This window comes from Mobula birostris, chromosome 16 (assembly GCF_030028105.1).
Source record: "Mobula birostris isolate sMobBir1 chromosome 16, sMobBir1.hap1, whole genome shotgun sequence".
Taxonomy (NCBI): domain Eukaryota; kingdom Metazoa; phylum Chordata; class Chondrichthyes; order Myliobatiformes; family Myliobatidae; genus Mobula; species Mobula birostris.
Window position 1 is genome coordinate 2,646,442 of NC_092385.1, and position 18,478 is coordinate 2,664,919.

At 48.5% G+C, this 18,478-nt stretch overlaps 1 protein-coding gene across 1 annotated transcript in view; it reads right to left on the bottom strand.

The window, feature by feature from the left end:
* Positions 1–18,179, bottom strand: part of LOC140211300 (laminin subunit beta-2-like) — a 135,532-nt gene extending 117,353 nt beyond the window's left edge. Inside the window, exon 1 of the mRNA XM_072281010.1 lies at positions 17,960–18,179. Within this exon, the coding sequence (XP_072137111.1) occupies positions 17,960–17,987 (28 nt within the window). The 5' untranslated portion in view covers positions 17,988–18,179. The remainder of the gene's footprint in view (positions 1–17,959) is intronic.
* Positions 18,180–18,478: the final 299 nt, after the last annotated feature.

Below are 18,478 nucleotides of genomic sequence, written 5' to 3' on the forward strand. Positions count from 1 at the left end.
GGGACTGACAAACAACCAGAGTGCAAAAGACAACAGACTGTGCAAACTCAAAAAGAGAGAACATATAATAATAACAAATAAATACCAAGAACATGAGAAGAAGAGCCTTGAAAGTGAGTCCATAGGTTGTGGGAACATTCCAATGATGGGGTGAGTGAAGTTATTCCCTCTGGTTCAAGAGCCTGATGGATGAGGGGTAATAACTGTTCCTGAACCTGGTGGTGTGAGTCCTGAGGCTCCTGTACCTCCTTCCTGATGGCAGCATCGAGAAGAGAGCGTGACCTGGATGGTGGGGTCTCTGATGATGGATGCTGCTTTCCTGCAACAACGCTCCATGTAGATGTGTTCAATAGTGGGGAGGCTTTACCCACGATAGGCTGGGCTGCAGAATTTATAGAATTTTCCTTTCAAGGGCATTGGTGTCTCCATACCAGGCCATGATGCAACTAGTCAGTATGCTCTCCATCACACATCTAAAGAAGTCCGTCAAAGTTTCAGAAGTCATGCTGAATCTTCGCAAACTCCCATGGAAGTAGAGGCACTGCCGTGCTTCTGTCCTTTCTCTGTCTTGGTAACGCCAATGCCCACCCCACAAACAGAACAGCTTCCAAATGGCAGACACAGCTCAGTCCATTGGAGGCAACTCCCTCCCCGCTGCTGAGGACACCTCTAGGAAGTGCTTCTAGAAGAAAGCAGTGTCCACCATTTTGATGTACATGTGACAGGCAAGTGAAATGACTGAAAGATTCTGAACTGGGAATGGCCGGATTCAAACAGGACTTATTCCTGATCTTCTGTTTAGCTGTGCTTACGTATGGACCCCAGGGGGTCAGAGACGTGGTCTGTCAGGGTCACCTACTGACCAGACTCTGAGATGGAGGGGTCAGAGACATCATCTGTCGGGGTCACCTACTGACCAGACTCTGAGATGGAGGGGTCAGAGACATCATCTGTCGGGGTCACCTACTGACCAGACTCTGAGATGGAGGGGTCAGAGACATCATCTGTCGGGGTCACCTACTGACCAGACTCTGAGATGGAGGGGTCAGAGATATGTCTGTCGGGGTCACCCACTGACCAGACTCTGAGATGGAGGGGTCAGAGACGTGTCTGTCAGGGTCACCACTGACCACAGACTCTGAGATGGAGGGGTCAGAGACGTGTCTGTCAGGGTCACCTATTGACCAGACTCTGAGATGGAGGGGTCAGAGACGTTGTCTGTCAGGGTCACCTACTGACCTCAGACTCTGAGATGGAGGGGTCAGAGACGTTGTCTGTCAGGGTCACCTACTGACCACAGACTCTGAGATGGAGGGGTCAGAGACTGGATGAATGCAGGATCTATTTCCGGTCCACCCGAGACAGCTGGCTCAGGAATAGCAGAGATTTAGCACAGCACTGACAGCACCATGTGTCAGGATCTGTCAGCACCGTGGGGGGATGGGAGAGAGGTGGGATTAAGACAGGACGTCCTATGACTGGTGCCAAAATCGATGAGGAGGAAATGAAACCTCTGTCCACTGTCATTCTCAATCTTTGTACAACGGCCAAACTTCTTTACTTCTCGGAGACTGTTTGGTACGTGCTCCCAAGGGTGGTGGTAGAGGCAGATCCATTAGGACGTACAATCAATCTATGTATATGAACTATCTTACAGATTTATATTTACTGTGTTTTTAATTATTATTGTGTTTTTTTGTGCCACATCAGATCTGGAGTAACAATTATTTTGTTCACCCTTACACTGGAACTGACACTGAACAATCTTCAACCTTAGACATCTGGATGAAAGAAAACTGGCAGCCTATGTCGGCGGGAAGGGTCCGACTGATCTCAGAGTGTGTTAAAGGGTTAGTACAACATCACGGGCCAAAGGGCCTGTTCTGTGCTCTACTCTTGTGGTCTGGAAATGGAAATGCCAATGCCCACGAGCAGAAAAGCCTACAAGTGGCAGACACAGCTCAGTCCATCAGAGGCAAAGATCTACCCACCCCTGAGCACATCTACAGGAGGTGCTTCCGGGAGAAAGCAGTGTCCATCATGGACGCCCAGCACAAAAGGCCTCGCTCTCTTCTCACTGCCGCCATCAGGCAGGAGGTACGCCAGGGGACCAAGGACCCCTCGGTCAACGGTAGGGGTCCACGGCAAAAAAATGGTTGGGAACTCCCCGGGGTACAGAATCCTTAGATCCCGCACAATCAAGTTCAGGAACAGTTATTATCTTACAACCATCAGGCTCCTGAACCAGCAAGGATAACTTCACTCACCCCAACAATAAACTGATTATCTTACAATGATCAGGCTCCTGAACCAGCAAGGATAACTTCACTCACCCCAACAATAAACTGATTCCACAATCTACAGACTCACTTTCAGGGACTCGACAACTCACATTCTCAGTATTAGTTTTTATTTGCACAGTCTGTCTTCTTTTGCACATCAGTTGTTTGTCAGTCTTTATTTATGTATCGATTTTCATAAATTCTATTGTATTTCTTTATTTTCCTGTAAACGCCTGCATGACTGTGAATCTGGGGACAGTATATGATGACATATATGTACTTCAATGATGAATTTGCGTTGAACTTTGCTGGATGTTGCCAGAGCTGACAAGAGCAGGATACCGCAGAAAGCCCCAGGGTGAGGCTGCTGGAGAGGGAACGGTGGCTGGGGAAGCTTCCCACTGGGCAGCTCCCTCTGAAAATCACGCAGCCTGGTTTTCTCAGTCACAGCAGAGATCAGCTACCGGGCGGGAGTGTGGGAGGCCTGTCCTTATAGCAGTGGTTACAACTATGAGAGGCGTAGATAAGGGGGAGTCCAAAACCGGGGGGGGGGGGGCATTTATTTAGGGAGAAAGGAGAGATTCAACAGGGACCTGAGGGGCACAGTAGTATCATTAAGCTGCATTTGAATAGGTTGGGGAGGGCAGGGGCTTGGAGGGATGTGGGCTGAACATCAGGGTGGGCACTGTGCTCAGCATGACAGAATGGGCCGAATGGCCTGAATCTGGGCTGTATTTCTCTATGGCCTTATCACTCCCTGACTCAGCCCAGCCTCCTGCCCCATCAGCACCCCGATCTCGCTGTCCCTCTTTTGCAGTTTACATGTTTACTTTTTTTTAATAACTTGTCATTTTATGTATTGTTCTGTTCTGCTGCCACAGAACAACACACTGTACAACATAATTCTGATTCCGAGCCCCTTTCCCTGGATCGCCATCCCAGGAACAGCTTTCTCCTGAATTCCCAACTAGATTTATCAGCAACTATGTTGGATTGGACTCCTCCTCTGCATGGAAATTATGATCCGTGTCTGTCCCACTCCCATCAGGGAGGAGGCTATGCAGCATCCGTGCCAGGACCACCAGACTCAAAACCAGTTACTTTCCCCAAGCAGTGAGGCTGATCAACACCTCCACCCACTGACCCACCCCTCCACACCCCCAACCACCACCACTTTATCATTTCCTGTCAGAATCACCTCATGTACAGACACTCCTATGCCCAGCGTCACTTTATGGACATATGATCAATCTATTCTACGTATATAAGCTATCTTATGTATTTATATTGTGGTTTTTATTATTGTATTCTTAACTTTTGTATTTTTTTATGCTGCATCTGATTGGGAGTAACAATTATTTTATTGTGTACTGGAAATGACATTAAACAGTCTTGGACCCATCTCTCGCAGGTCTTTCCGGACTCTGATATCCTCTCTCACCCTTCTCAGTCCTGTTCAGTCGCAGCTGGAATCTCGGAATTATCTCTGTACTGCTGATCTATGACGCACTCTCTGCCTCTGTACAAAACAGACTGTTGTTTGAAGGGTTCACGGACTGTAACGCAGGCTTGAGTGAACAGAGAATCGAGGGTACGACTCCTCTGTGTTCTAACCCCAGTGCTGCTTTGCATTGATACTTTTAGAAAGCTTCTCTCTCCTACCTTATTTAGACTGCTGTCTCGCCTAATAATAACACATTCCAGCCTGTAATGTAATGGTTCAGTTTTGGTTGATACATTAAACTGATGTTTCCAACTTTAAAAACTCAAATTTGGAACTACAGCTTCCAAGTTCCCACGCCCTGGGGACGAGAAGACAGGGGAGCAGAACTGAAACGTTCGGCCCGTCACATCTACTCCACTATCCGATCATGGCTGACCTCCCTCTCAACCCCATTCTCCTGCCTTCTCCCCATAACCTTTGACACTTTTCCTAATCAAGAACCTATCACCTTCCACTTCAAATATACCCAACGATTTGGCCCCCAGAGTCATCTGTGGCAATGAATTCCACTGATACATCACCCTCTGGCTGAAAGAAATTCCTCCTCACCTCTGTTCTAAAGGGGTATCTCCTATTCTGAGACTGTTCATTGGTCCTTAACTCTCTCACTAATGGAAAATTCCTCTCCAATGAGGTCCACCCTCGTCTTCTAAACTCCAGCGAGTACAAACCCAGAGCCATCAAGCACTTCTCAAACATTAACCCTTTCATTCCTGTGAACATCCTCTGGACCCTCTCCAATGCCAGCACGTCTTTCTTAGAAAAGGAACCCAAAACTGCACACAGTACTCCAAATGCAGCCTGACCAATGCCTTATAAAGCCTCATTTTTAGGACGCCCTGTCTGAGAGGCAGTGGGGTAGTTACCCCGGATCACAGAGGCTGTCTACTTGCTGCCACGCTGAGCTACACACAACCAGGTGAAGCACACAGCTCGGGTGAGGGATGTGTCTGCCTCGAATTAACACCAGCACCAGCCCGAAGAATGCGTCTCCCTCTGTTCTCACCCAAACCGGAGTCAACCCGGAGTCTCCCACACCGGCAGTAATATGCCATCGTGTATTGCTTTAACACATTGATCAGAATCAGGTTTATTAACACTGACACATATCCTGAATTTGTTGTTTGTGCAGTGCCAAATATAAAAATACCATAACTTACAACAAGGAATACAAAATTAAATCATTAGCATAGTAAAATATTGAGGCAGTGTTCGTCAGATCAGTTACTCACAAAGAGCAGCAAATATCTGAGTCTCAGTACACTGGCTCCCCGCCACCCCCACCCTGGGATTCTCAGTACACTGGCTCCCCGCCACCCCCACCCTGGGATTCTCAGTAAACCGGCTTCCCCCCACCCCCACCCTGGGATTCTCAGTAAACCGGCTCCCCGCCACCCCCACCCTGGGATTCTCAGTAAACTGGCTTCCCCCCACCCTGGGATTCTCAGTACACTGGCTCCCCGCCACCCCCACCCTGGGATTCTCAGTAAACCGGCTTCCCCCCACCCTGGGATTCTCAGTACACTGGCTCCCCGCCACCCCCACCCTGGGATTCTCAGTACACTGGCTCCCCCCCACCCCCACCCTGGGATTCTCAGTAAACTGGCTTCCCCCCACCCTGGGATTCTCAGTACACTGGCTCCCCCCCCCCACCCTGGGATTCTCAGTAAACCGGCTCCCCGCCACCCTGGGATTCTCAGTAAACCGGCTTCCCCCCACCCTGGGATTCTCAGTACACTGGCTCCCCCCACCCTGAGATTCTCAGTAAACCGGCTCCCCCCCACCCTGGGATTCTCAGTACACTGGCTTCCCCCCCCCCCGGGATTCTCAGTAAACCGGCTCCCCCCACCCTGGGATTCTCAGTAAACCAGCTCCCTCCACCCTGGGATTCTCAGTAAACCGGCTCCCCCCACCCTGGGATTCTCATTACACCGGCTCCCCCCCACCCTGGGATTCTCAGTAAACCGGCTGTCCCCACCCGCCCCCCACTCCCTCACCCCTTTCAGTCACCATTCCCTCCATTCCCTTCCACCCGATCTAACAACCGTCTCCTGGCAAGAGTCTACGGACGGGACCAAACTTTCCCTCAGATTGTCATCACTTCCACAGATTCCCAGAAGTCCAGTTTGTTTTGCTTTTCATCAGAAAAAGAAAGGAATTTGCATGTAAAAATAATCCTTCATTTGAAGATAGCCCTAAATCCCAGAGAGGACGATATAACCAGAGATTCTATCACCAACACACAACGTCTGTCTCTCCACTTTCTGCTCAACGGCCTGGTTCTCTTCTCATGTCCATGGTTCTGTCTGCAGGTTGCAGACCCCCGGGCCCCTCCTTGACCACACCTCGACACCCCCACTGAGAAGCACGGGCTTGCAATCACCTTCAGCCTTTGAAGGTCCACTTCAGGTTTATTGTCATCTGACTGGACATGTGTACAACCAAATGAAACAACGTTCCTGCGGACCATGGTGCACCCACAAAACACGCATCACACACAGCACGTAAACCAAAATAGTACCAGAAATATCATCCAGAAATGTGTATAGTGCACAGCACAGGGTAAACAGTAAACACTCAGAAGTACAATTAATTAAACAGTGCAGTAAACAGTTCGCTGCCCTCATAACCCCGATGGTGGCAGAGTATTCATCCATCACTTTGAGAGAAAAGACTAACATCGACCTACATTGATGTGACGCCCTGTAGTACAGTAAGCCTTGAAGGCACCCACAACCAAACCCCGATCCCGAGGCGCACAGGGAAATCCTCAGACAGATTCAGTCCTGATGCAAGGTCTCAACCCAAAAACTTTATTATCAAACCACATATATGTCACCATATACAACCTTGAGATTCATTTTCTTGCAGGCATTCACAGGAAAATAAAGAAATGCAATAGAAAATATTAAAAGAACAAACATAAACTAAGATCAACAAACAGGAACAATTCTGTTCCACCCCTGACGATAAGACCATAAGACCAGACTTGGAAGGGGACTGGCCAATTGGCCAATTGGATTGCTCTGTCATTTCATTATGTCTATTCCCCTCCCAATGCCATCCCCCTGCCTGTGCCCTGTAACCTTTCATGCCCTGAATGATCAAGAATGTATCAACCTCCGCTTTAAATAACCCCAATAGGGCGCGTCCTCCACAGCTGCCTGTGGAAGTGAATTCCATAGATTCACCACTCTCTGGATAAAGAAATTCCTCCTCATCTCTGTTCTAAAAGGATGCTGCTCTATTCCGCGGCTGTGTCCTCTGGTCAGACTCCCCCATCAGAAACATCCTCTCCACATCCACTCTACCAAGGCCTTCCACCATTTGATAACTTTCAATTAGGTCACCCCCCAATTCTTCTGAATTCTAGTGAATACAGGCCCCGAGCCATCAAACCCTCTTTATACGAGAAGCTGTGCAATCCTGGACTAATTTTGAGAGCCTCCTTTGAGCCCTCTCCACTTTCAGCACATCCTTTCTGAGATAAGGGGCCCAAACCTGCTCACAATACTCCAAGACAGGCCTCACTAGTGCTTTACAAACCATCAGCATTCCAACCTTGTTTATATATTCTAGTCCTCTCGAAATGCATGCCAACATTAGACCACAAGACACAGGAGCAGAGTTAGGCCATTCAGCCCATCGACTCTGCTCTGCCATTTCAACAAGGCTGATCCCGGATCCCACTCAACCTCATACACCTGCCTTCTCGCCATATCTGATACCCTGACAAATCAGGAAGCTATCAATTTCCGCTTTAAATATACTCACGGACTTAGCCTCCACTGCAGTCTGTGGCACAGCATTCCACAGATTCATTACTCCCTGGCTAAAATAATTCTCCTTACCTCTGTTCTCAAAAGTCACCCTTCAATTTTGAGATTGTGCCCTCTAGTTCTGGATACCCCCACCAGAGGAAACATCCCCTCCACATCCACCCTATCCAGTCCTTTCAACTTTCGGTAGGTTTCAATGAGATCCTCCAGCGCTCTTCTAAATTCCAGTGAGTAAAGGCTCAAAGCTGCCAAACGCTCCTCATATGTTAACCCCTTCGTTCCCAGAATCATCCTTGTGGACTCTCTGCAACGACAACACATCCTTTCTGAGATGTGGGGCCCAAAACTGTTGACAATGCTCCATGCGTGGCCTGACTAGTGTCTTATAAAGGCTCAGCATTATCTCCCTGCTTTTATATTCTATTCCCCTTGAGATAAATGCCAACATCACATTTGCCTTCTTTACCACAGACTGAACCCGTAAATTAACCTTCTGGGAGTCTTGCACGAGGACTCCTAAATCCCTCTGCACCTCCAAAGTTTGAACTTCCTCTCCATTTAGATAATAGTCCGCACTATTGTTCATTTTATCAAAATGCATTATCATTTCTTAGAATTCACCACTCTCTGGCTAAATAAATTCCTCCTTATCTCCGTTCTAAAAGGAGGCCCCTCTATTCTGAGGCTGTATCCTCTGGTCAGACTCTCCCATCAAAAACATCCTGTCCACATCCACTCTATCAACGCCTTTCACCATTTGATAACTTGGGCCCAAGGCGTAGTGTACATTTCCCTACACTTGCCACTTTTTTGCCCATTCTTCCAATTTGTCCAAGCCTTGCTGCAATCGCATTGCTTCCTCAGCATTACCTACCCCTCCAGCTATCTTCTTATCATCTGCAAACTTTGCCACAAAGCCATCAATTCCATTATCTAAATCATTGACAAAGAATGTGAAAAGTAGCAGTCCCAATACTGACCCCTGAGGAACACCACTCATCACTGGCAGCCAACCAGAAAAGGCCCCTTTATAAGGTCCCACTCGCTGCCTCCTGCCTGTCAGCCATTCCACTATCCATGCCAGTTTCCTTCCTGTAACGCCATGGGATTTTATCTTGTTAAACAGCCTCATGCGAGGCACCTTATCAAATGCCTTCTGAAAATCCAAGTAACTGACATCCACTACCTCTCCTTTGTCCACCCTGCTTGTTACTTCCTTGAAGAACTCCAACAGATTTGTCAGGCAGGATTTCTCTTTACAGAAACCATGCCGACTTTGACTTATTTTATCATTAGTCTCCAAGTACCTTGAAACCTCATCCCTAATAATAGACTCCTATACTTTCCCAGCCACTGAGGTTCGGCGAACTGGCCTATAATTTCCTTTCTCTGCCTTCCTCCCTTCTTAAAGAGTGGAGTGACATTTGCAATTTTCCAGTCCTCTGGGACCATGCTAGAATCGAGTGATTCTTGAAAGATCTCGACCAATGCATCCGTTATCTCTTCAGCAACCTCTCTCAGGACACTGAGATGTAGTCCACCTGGCCCAGGTGACTTATCCATCCAAAGACCTTTTTCCTTTGTAGTAGCAATGACACTCACTCCTGCTCCCTGACATCACGGACCTCTGGTACACTGCAAGTGTCCACAGTGAAGACAGATGCAAAGTACCCATTAAGTTCATCTGCCATTTCTTTGTCCCCCATTACTACCTCACCAGCATCATTTTCCAGTGGTCCAGTATCAACTCTCACCTCCCTTTTACTCTTTATATTACGGGAAAAAAACACAGCATCCTGCTTTATATTATCAGATAGTTTGTTCTCATATTTAATCTTTTCCCTTCTTATAGCTTTTTTGCCTTTTGTTGTTTTTTTCAAAAACTTCCCAATCATCCAACTTCCCACCTGCTTTTGCTATCTTATATGCCCTTTCCTTGTCAACCACAGTTGCCTACTCCTGCATTTGAGAACAGCTTCTTCTGTAGGACATATCAATCCTGCGTTAACATTTCACTGCCTTCCTCACCACCAACTCACCCTGCAAGTTAACCTTTAGAGAATCCTGTAAAAGAACTCCCAGGTCCCTTTGCACCTGAGATTCTGGAATTTTCTCCCCTTTTGGAAAATAGTCTGCACTTTTATTACTTCTACCAAAGTGCATAACCATACACTTCCGTACATTGTATTCCATCTTTGCCCATTCTCCCAATCTGTCTAGGCCCTTCTGCAGACTCTCTACTTCCTCAAAACTACCTGCCTCTCCACCTACCTTCGTATCATCCGCAAACTTAGCCACAAAGCCATCAATTCTGTCATCCAAATCATTGACATATAACGTAAAAAGAAATGCTCCCATCACAGACCGCTGCGGACCACCACTAGTTACCGGCAGCCAATTATTCCCACTCTTTGCCTCCTGCCAATCAGCCACTGCTTTTTCCAAGTTAGAATCTTTCCTGTAATACCATGGGCTCTTAACTTGTTAAAGTAGCCTCATGTGTGGCATTTTGTCAAAGGCCTTCTGAAAATCCAAATACATAACATCCACCATTTTTCCTTTGTCTATCCTACTTGTTATTTCCTCAAAGAATTCCAACAGGTTCGTCAGGCAAGTTTTTCCCTCAGGAAACCATGCTGACTGGCCTATTTTATCATGTGTTTCTAAGTATCCCAAAACCTCATTATTAACGATCGACTCCAACATCTTCCCAAACACTGACTAACTAGCCTATAATATCTTTTCTTCTGCCTCCCTCCCTTCTTAAAGAGTGGAGTGGAGTGGAGTGGCAATTTTCCAGTCCTCGGAAACCATTACAGAGTCCAGTGATTCTTTAAAGATCATTACTAATGCTTCCACAGTTTCTTCAGCTACCTCAATTCACAACCCTGAGGTGTAGTCCATCAGGCCAAGGTGACTTATCGAACTTCAGATTTTTCAGTTTCCCAAGAACCTTCTCTCTTGTCATGGCAAATTCACTCACCTTTGCCCTCAGACTCTCGAATTTCTGGCATACTGCTAGCATCTTCCACAGTGAAGACTGATGCAAAATACTTAGTCCGTTTGTCCACCAGTTCCTTGTCCCCCATTGCTACCACTGCAGTGTCATTTTCCAGTGGTCCGATATTTACTCTCGCCTCTCTTTTACTTTTTTATATATCAGAAAAAAAAACACTTTTGGTATCCTTTTTGATATGTACCATCTTTCATCTTTTCCCTCTATATGGCTTTTTAGTTGCCTTCTGTTGGGTTTTAGAAATTTCCCGATCCCCTAAATTCCCACTAATTTTTGCTCTGTTATATGCTCTCACTTGTCAGCATCATCCTGCTTTTAGAATACTTCTTCCTCTTTGGGATGCATCTGACCTGCGCCTTCCAAATTACTCCCAGAAATTCCAGTTCTTGTTGCTCTGCTGTTGTCCCCTTCCAATCAAATCTGTCCAGCTCTCTCATGCCTCTGTAATTCCCTTTACTCCAGTGTAATATTGATACATCTGACTTTAGCTTCTCCCTCCAATCTGCAAGGTGAATTCTATCATATGACGATCACCGCCTTTACAATCTGGACTCTCTAATCAATTCTAGTTCATACACAACAGCCACTCCAGAACAGCCAATCCATTAATGGACTCAACCACAAGCTGCTCTAAAACGCCATCCCGAAGGCATTCCACAAATTCAGCAGCACAGATGCTGTCAACGCTCTGAAACCGTCCAGAAGACTGGGTGGAATTCATTGCCATAGCCGACTCTGGAGACCAAGTCATTAGGTATATTTACAGTGGAGGTTGATTGGTTCTTAGTTGGTCAGGGCATCAAAGGTCATGGTGAGAAGGCAGCAGAATGGGGTTGAGAGGATAATAAATCAGCTATAATGGAATGGATGGGCCAAATAGCCCAATTCTGTTCCTATGACTTGTGGTGTTATGGTGCGTGTTGCTCCAGACAGATACAGTTGTGTAGTGGTTAGGTTATTTGGACAGCAGCTACCGCTGTGAAGCACTGATCCAGAGGCGCTGTCCGTAGATCGCTGAGGAAGGTGCATTATTTAAATCTGGGAATATAAGCCCATTCCACCATCGAGCACATTTAGAAGGAGTGCTAATACAAGAAAGCATCATCCATCATCAAAGATCCTCACCATCTGGCTCTGCTCTCTGCTTGCTGCTACCATTCAGCAGGAGGTACAGGAGCCATAGGTCCCACACCGCCAGGTTCAGGAACAGTTATTACTCCTCAACCATCAGGTCCCACACCACCAGGTTCAGGAACAGTTATTACCCAACAACCATCAGGTCCCACACCACCAGGTTCAGGAACAGTTATTACCCCTCATCCATCAGGTCCCACACCACCAGGGGAACAGTTATTACCCCTCAACCATCAGGTCCCACACCACCAGGTTCAGGAACAGTTATTACCCAACAACCATCAGGTCCCACACCACCAGGTTCAGGAACAGTTATTACCCCTCAACCATCAGGTCCCACACCACCAGGTTCAGGAACAGTTATTACCCTACAACCATCAGGTCCCACACCACCAGGTTCAGGAACAGTTATTACCCCTCAACCATCAGGTCCCACACCAGCAGGTTCAGGAACAGTTATTACCCCTCAACCATCAGGTCCCACACCACCAGGTTCAGGAACAGTTATTACCCTACAACCATCAGGTCCCACACCACCAGGTTGAGGAACAGTTATTACCCCTCAACCATCAGGCTCCTGAACCAGTGTGGATAACTTCACTCACTACAACTCTGAACTGATTCCACAACCTACAGAATCGCTTTCAAGGACTCATGTTCTCAGTATTGTTTGTTTGTTTGTTTATTTATTTAATTTGTGCAATTTGTCTTCTTTTGCACATTGGTTGTTCATCAGTCTTTGATTACACAGACTTTTTGCAAAATTCTGTTATATTTCTTTATTTTTCTTGTGAATGCCTGCAAGACAATGAACCTCAGGGTTGTACATGATGAAACATGGAAGGTAATTTGATAATGGATTACCTTTGACTTTGAGCTAGTGCCCATGATGGAAGGAAACTATCTCCTGCAGTTGACTCTGTCCAGTTCCACAGATCTATCACCCTGTCTTGAACACACTCCCGGGAGAGAATTCCAAAGGTCAACCTCCTCCTTTTCTCAGACTGTAACCCATAGTTGTAGACATCCCAGCAAGGGCAAACCCTGTCCTACATCAGTCACATGAGAATGTTATGTATTCCCACGTGAAAACAGATGTTGTCACCTTCACCTCTCCTCATTAAACAAAACCTCCTTCACTACACTCCCTCTGTCACAGCTCTATCCTTCCTTGGGTAGAGAACACAGAACATTACAGCACTCCCACAATATTGTGCCAACCTTTTAACCTACTCCAAGATCAATCTAATTCTTCCCTCCCACGTAGCCCTCCACCTTCCTATCATCCACATGCCTAAGAATCTCTTAAATGTCCCCTATCTATCCACCCCTACCACCATCCTGACAGTGTGTCCCACACCGTGTAAAAAACCCGACTTTCCTCCAGTCACCTTAAAATGACACCCCCTCATAATAGCCCTTTGCACCCTGGGGAAAAGCCTCTGGCTATCCACTCGATCGATGCTCTTATCATCTTGTACACCTCTATCAGGTCACCTCCCCTCCTCCGTCACTCCACAGAGAAAAGTCCCAGCTCACATGTGGAACGAGCTGCCAGAGGACATGGTAGAGGCAAGCACAATTCTGACACATATAAGACTGTTGGAAAGTTATGTGGACAGAAAAGATTTAAGCTCTAGAGAGAAATAAGCCAAACACAGGCAAATGGAACAGGCTCAGGTAGACACTTTGGTTGGCACGGTTCCAGCTGAGGTCTCACCACGTCTGGACATAACTGCAACAAGCTATCTCCACCCTTGTACTGATATCCTCCACAAGCGAAGGCCACATACAATCAACATTCCTAATTGCAGACACAACACACTAACACTCAGCAATCTGTGTACAAGGTTCCGAACACCAATGCAGTGCAGTCTCTAATCACCAATATCCACCTTTCAAATCAGAACCAAACTCATCACATGTACACTGAAACTACGTTTGTAAATTCACTGGTTCAGCCTAATCTGCTTTGCAATTACTTGGACAAAGACCAACAGACCAGTTGAACAGCCTGTACTCCTGTTCCATACACACCTTCCCTCATGGACAATCCCAGCACTGGCCCACTCCAGGTCTCGAACAGACTGTGGACGCTGATAACATACCTGGGGACAGGTTTGGGTAGTGGGCCACTGCTTGGACGATGCCACAACCAGTTCCTAACACTTGGAGAAGCAGAAAGGCTTTGAAGAGGAGGTTCACCAGCATGCTGCCTGGATTAGAGGGCCTGTGCTATAAGAAGCCGTTGGACAAACCTGGGTTGTGTTCTCTGCAGTGGCAGAAGCTGAGGGGAGGAATCTGATAGAGGTTTATAAGATTACGTGAAGCATAGATGGAGTAGATTTGGTTGAGCAAGCTGAAGCTTTTCCCTTTGGAGTGAAGGAGGGTGAGAGGTGATTTGATAGAGATGTACAAGATGATGAGGCACAGATAGAGGGGACAGTCAGAGACTTTTTCCCAGGGTGCAAATGGCACCATAATTTCTCGGGGATTGGGGGAAAGTATAGGGGGATGTCAGAGGTAGGTCTTTTTACACAGAGAGCGGTGAGTGTGTGGAACTCCCTGCCGGGGTGGTGATAGAGGCAAATACATTAGGGACATTTAGATAGGCACATGGATGATAGAAAACTGGAGGGGTATGTGGGAGGGGTTAGAGTGATCCTCGGGTAGGTTAACAGTCAGCACAACATTGTGGGCTGAAGGGCCTGTACTGTTCTATAGTGTTCCACAAAAGCAAGAGATTCTGCAGATGCTGGAAATCCAGAGCAACACACACAAAATCCTGGAGGAACTCAGCAGGTGAGGCAGCAACTGCCGATGTTTTGGTTCGAGAGGTCGGGGGGGAGGAGGTGTTTGGTATATCGGGTAGTGGGAGCGCTGGAACTGGTCACTGGATCCACCTACTGACACCCCAGCCTCCTAAACTGCTGTGGTCCGCAGATACAACCACTGTCTGCTAAAACCAACCATCACAACGGGCCTGCCCTCCCAATCTCCACGGCAACCTGTTCACTGCCATTTGAAGTCATTAAACTCCTTTTCGGGGCAGACAGTGTTTACAATGGATGATTGGAGAGGTAATGTGTTCACTATCCAAACACTGAATCTTTAATCTGTCCTGGCTGCGACAAAAGGCTGGCTTTCATCGACAGCAAGTTCTACCTGGCCCAGTGGGGAAGATTTTCAAACGCATCAGTCACACAGCACAGAAACAAACCCTTCTTCCCAACTGGCCCATGCTGTTACCCTCTGATATTTAAATCCAAAGTCCTTTCGGAAGTCAGGAAAGAGGCACAAAACGCGTTACTTCACAGTCGTGTCACTGAGCATGAACAGAACAAAGAAAAGAGAAAACAAGACGGGAAGAGGAGCAGGAGGAAGAGAAGAGGCAAAAGATGGAGCTGCCACCTGGTCAGCTCATTTTACGCCCATGGATAAGACATTCCGTTCCCATTTGTAGATGGAGTTCACCAATCAGAGAATTCAAATAATGCAGCACCAGAGAAGCTTCCAGAGCTTTCCAGAATGATACCAAGAACTATATCGTTCTTCACACGAGGAGACACACTGAACAAATGCTTAAACATACTGTGGCCACTAGGAAGCATACTAAACAGTTACATGTAGTTCGTGGCCAAGTGGTTAAGGCATTGGACTAGCGACCTGAAGGTCGTGAGTTCGAGCCCCAGCCAAGGCAATGTGTTATGTCCTTGAGCAAGGCACTTAATCACACATTGCTCTGCGACGACACTGGTGCCAAGCTGTATGGGTCCTAATGACCTTCCCTTGGACAACATCGGTGTCGTGGAGAGGGGAGACTTGCAGCATGGGCAACTGCCGGTCTTCCATACAACCTTGCCCAGGCCTGCGCCCTGGAGAGTGAAGACTTTCCAGGCGCAGATCCATGGTCTCGCAAGACTAACGGATGCCTTTAGTTATAAAAATACTGGCAGGCATAGATTGTTACTCTGCAAAGATAATGATAATTAAACAGTCTAAATTAAGAATCCGGTTGGCAGGGTGGAGATGCGTCTTTACCAAAGGAGGCATGAGGCACTCCTTCCCTCCACTAACCTGCAGGTCACCCTTGGGCAAGGTGTAGCATCTGCTTAGCCCCCAGATCAGGGTCATGTGAAGCATGGGAGCAGGTGGTGGATGGTCGTATGAGCAGCCGGTGCAGATCACAGGTCCTGGTTATGTGACCACTGACGCCAGGCGGTGTTGATAATGGCTGGGGTCACCCATCTTGTACAGACACTGCCTGTGACCATGTGGGTTTCCTCTGGGTGCTCTAGTTTCCTCCAACATCCCACAGATGGACAGGTCAGGGTGAGTGAGTTGTGGATGTGCCAGTTTGGCGCCGGAAGTTCGTGGGCTGCCTCAGCACGTCCTCAGACGGTGTTGGTTGTTGATGCAGACAGCACATTGCACTGTGTGTGTCGATGTTTCAATGTACATGCCACAAATAAAGCTAATCTTTTCTTTTTTCTAGAGGTACAGCATGGAATAGGCCCTTCAAGCTGTGTCACCGAGAAACTCACTGACGTAACCCTAGCCTAATCACGGGACAATTTACAATGGCCAACTAGCCTACTAACTGGTAAGCCTTTGGGCTGTGGAGGAAACCACACACATACAGAAAACCCATGTGCACACAGAAAGGAACATACAAATCTGCCGACGGGGAGACTGGAATTGAACTCGGAACTCCACACCACAAGCTGTAATGGCATCATAGTAACCGTTACACTACCGTGGCCCCCTGATTAACTTTAACCTACCTCCGCAGACAGGGTGCGAGGCAGTTATACAGTGACAGACCCGTCCCCACCAGTACCGTACCCCGGTGTTACACAGTGACAGACCCGTCCCCACAGGTACTGTACCCCGGTGTTACAGAGTGACAGACCCGTCCCCACCGGTACCGTACCCCAGTGTTATACAGTGACAGACCCCTCCCCACTGGTACGGTACCCCGGTGTTATACAGCGACAGACCCGTCCCCACCGGTACTGTACAACTGTGTTATACAGTGACAGACCCGTCCCCACCGGTACCGTACCCCGGTGTTATACAGGGACTGACCCGTCCCCACCGGTACTGTACCCTGGTGTTGTACTGAGACAGACCCATCCCCACTGGTACCGTACCCCGGTGTTACACAGTGACAGACCCGTCCCCACCGGTACCGTACCCCGGTGTTACACAGCGACAGACCTGTCTCCACCGGTACCGTACCCCAGTGTTATACAGGGACTGACCCGTCCCCACCGGTACCGTACCCTGGTGTTGTACTGAGACAGACCCGTCCCTCGTTCTGTACCCCGGTGTAGAAACAGCCACTGGAGAAGCTGTTAGGCTGTGAGACATTGGGACGGTCACCCACTCTCTAGACAACCCTGGCCATTCGGCTGTGAGCACACTCAGTGACAGGGCCACATCAATCCAGCCAGACCAGGGTGAGTGGGGTGGGTGAGTGGAGGAGCTGTCAGCCAGGGACCAGACAGGAACTCTTCCACGCAGGAGCCTGCCCCGGCAGCAGGAGGTTAGATGGGAAATCCGGGGGGAGGTGTCAGCGGTAGGGATCGCCAACGCAGGAATTCCAGGACTTAGTTCAATAGGAGGCCGGCAGCCAAGAAATGTTCGGAAAACAGGACACAGCCCGGCAAACCTACCACTCGATAACTCTGTCCCAGCCATTCCAGATCCTAACTCTCGGTCATCGACAGTGAGTGAGAGAGAGCGAGAGAGACAGCATGTGACAGAGAGAGTGACAGAGAGAGAGTGTGACAGAGAGAGAGAGAGAGAGAGAGAGAGAGAGAGAGAGTGTGTGTGTGTGTGTGTGTGTGTGTGTGTGTGTGTGTGTTTGCTTTTCGGTCGACTTTGGAAAGTATCTGACTGACTGTCAGACCCAGAGCCCAGACAGGTGTGGGGAGAGAGATGGGGTGCAGGAGCTGATGCCGTTTGGGGTGGGGTGCGGTGTGGGAGATAGTTGGGTGTTAAGGGGCAGAGGTAGGTGGGTGGGGGTTGTTTATGGGTGTGGTGGGGAGGAGATGGGGTGTGGTGGTGGAGAAGAATGGGGTGGGGTTTCGTGGGGTAGAGTGTGGGTGATGTTGTCCGGAACGCCGTGTCCCGTCCCCTCCCCTCCCCAGGACCCCGCTGTGACTCCGCGCTGCATTGGCATTGCAGCTGCGAAGTTTGCGCGAAGTTTGCGGACTCCATCTCTCGCTCTCTCACTCACCGCAGACGAACAAGAGCAGGAGGCTCATGGTGCGGAACCCGCTCCGGTATCAAACTTTCCACCGGCTTAGGCTGAGGCACAGGCGCTCCCTCGGGCGGGCGGAGATCCCTCACGGTGCACCTGTCAGCTGGGATCGGTCTGTGCGCGGTCTCTCTCTCCAGGCACCGAGTGACAACGCAGAATTGCGAGAGGAGAGCAGATCTCGCAAACAGCCCCCGGCCCGTCCCACCACGAACACGCGCAAACACCGCCCTGGATCACATTCGCCAGGGATCGGAGTGGCCGCGGAGCGACCCGGGGAGTGGATCCCGGTGACGGGATCGGGAGCCATTCTGCCAGTGGATCCGGGGTGATTCTGGGTGCTGATCCACAGTAAATGCACATTCAGAGTCATTCTCGGAGTGGATCCGGCACTGTCTGTGAGGAGTCTGCACGCTCTCTACGACCAGGTGGGGCGCCAGTTTCCTCGCACGTCCCAATGACATGCTGGGTGGTTGGTTTAATGGACTGTAAATTGTT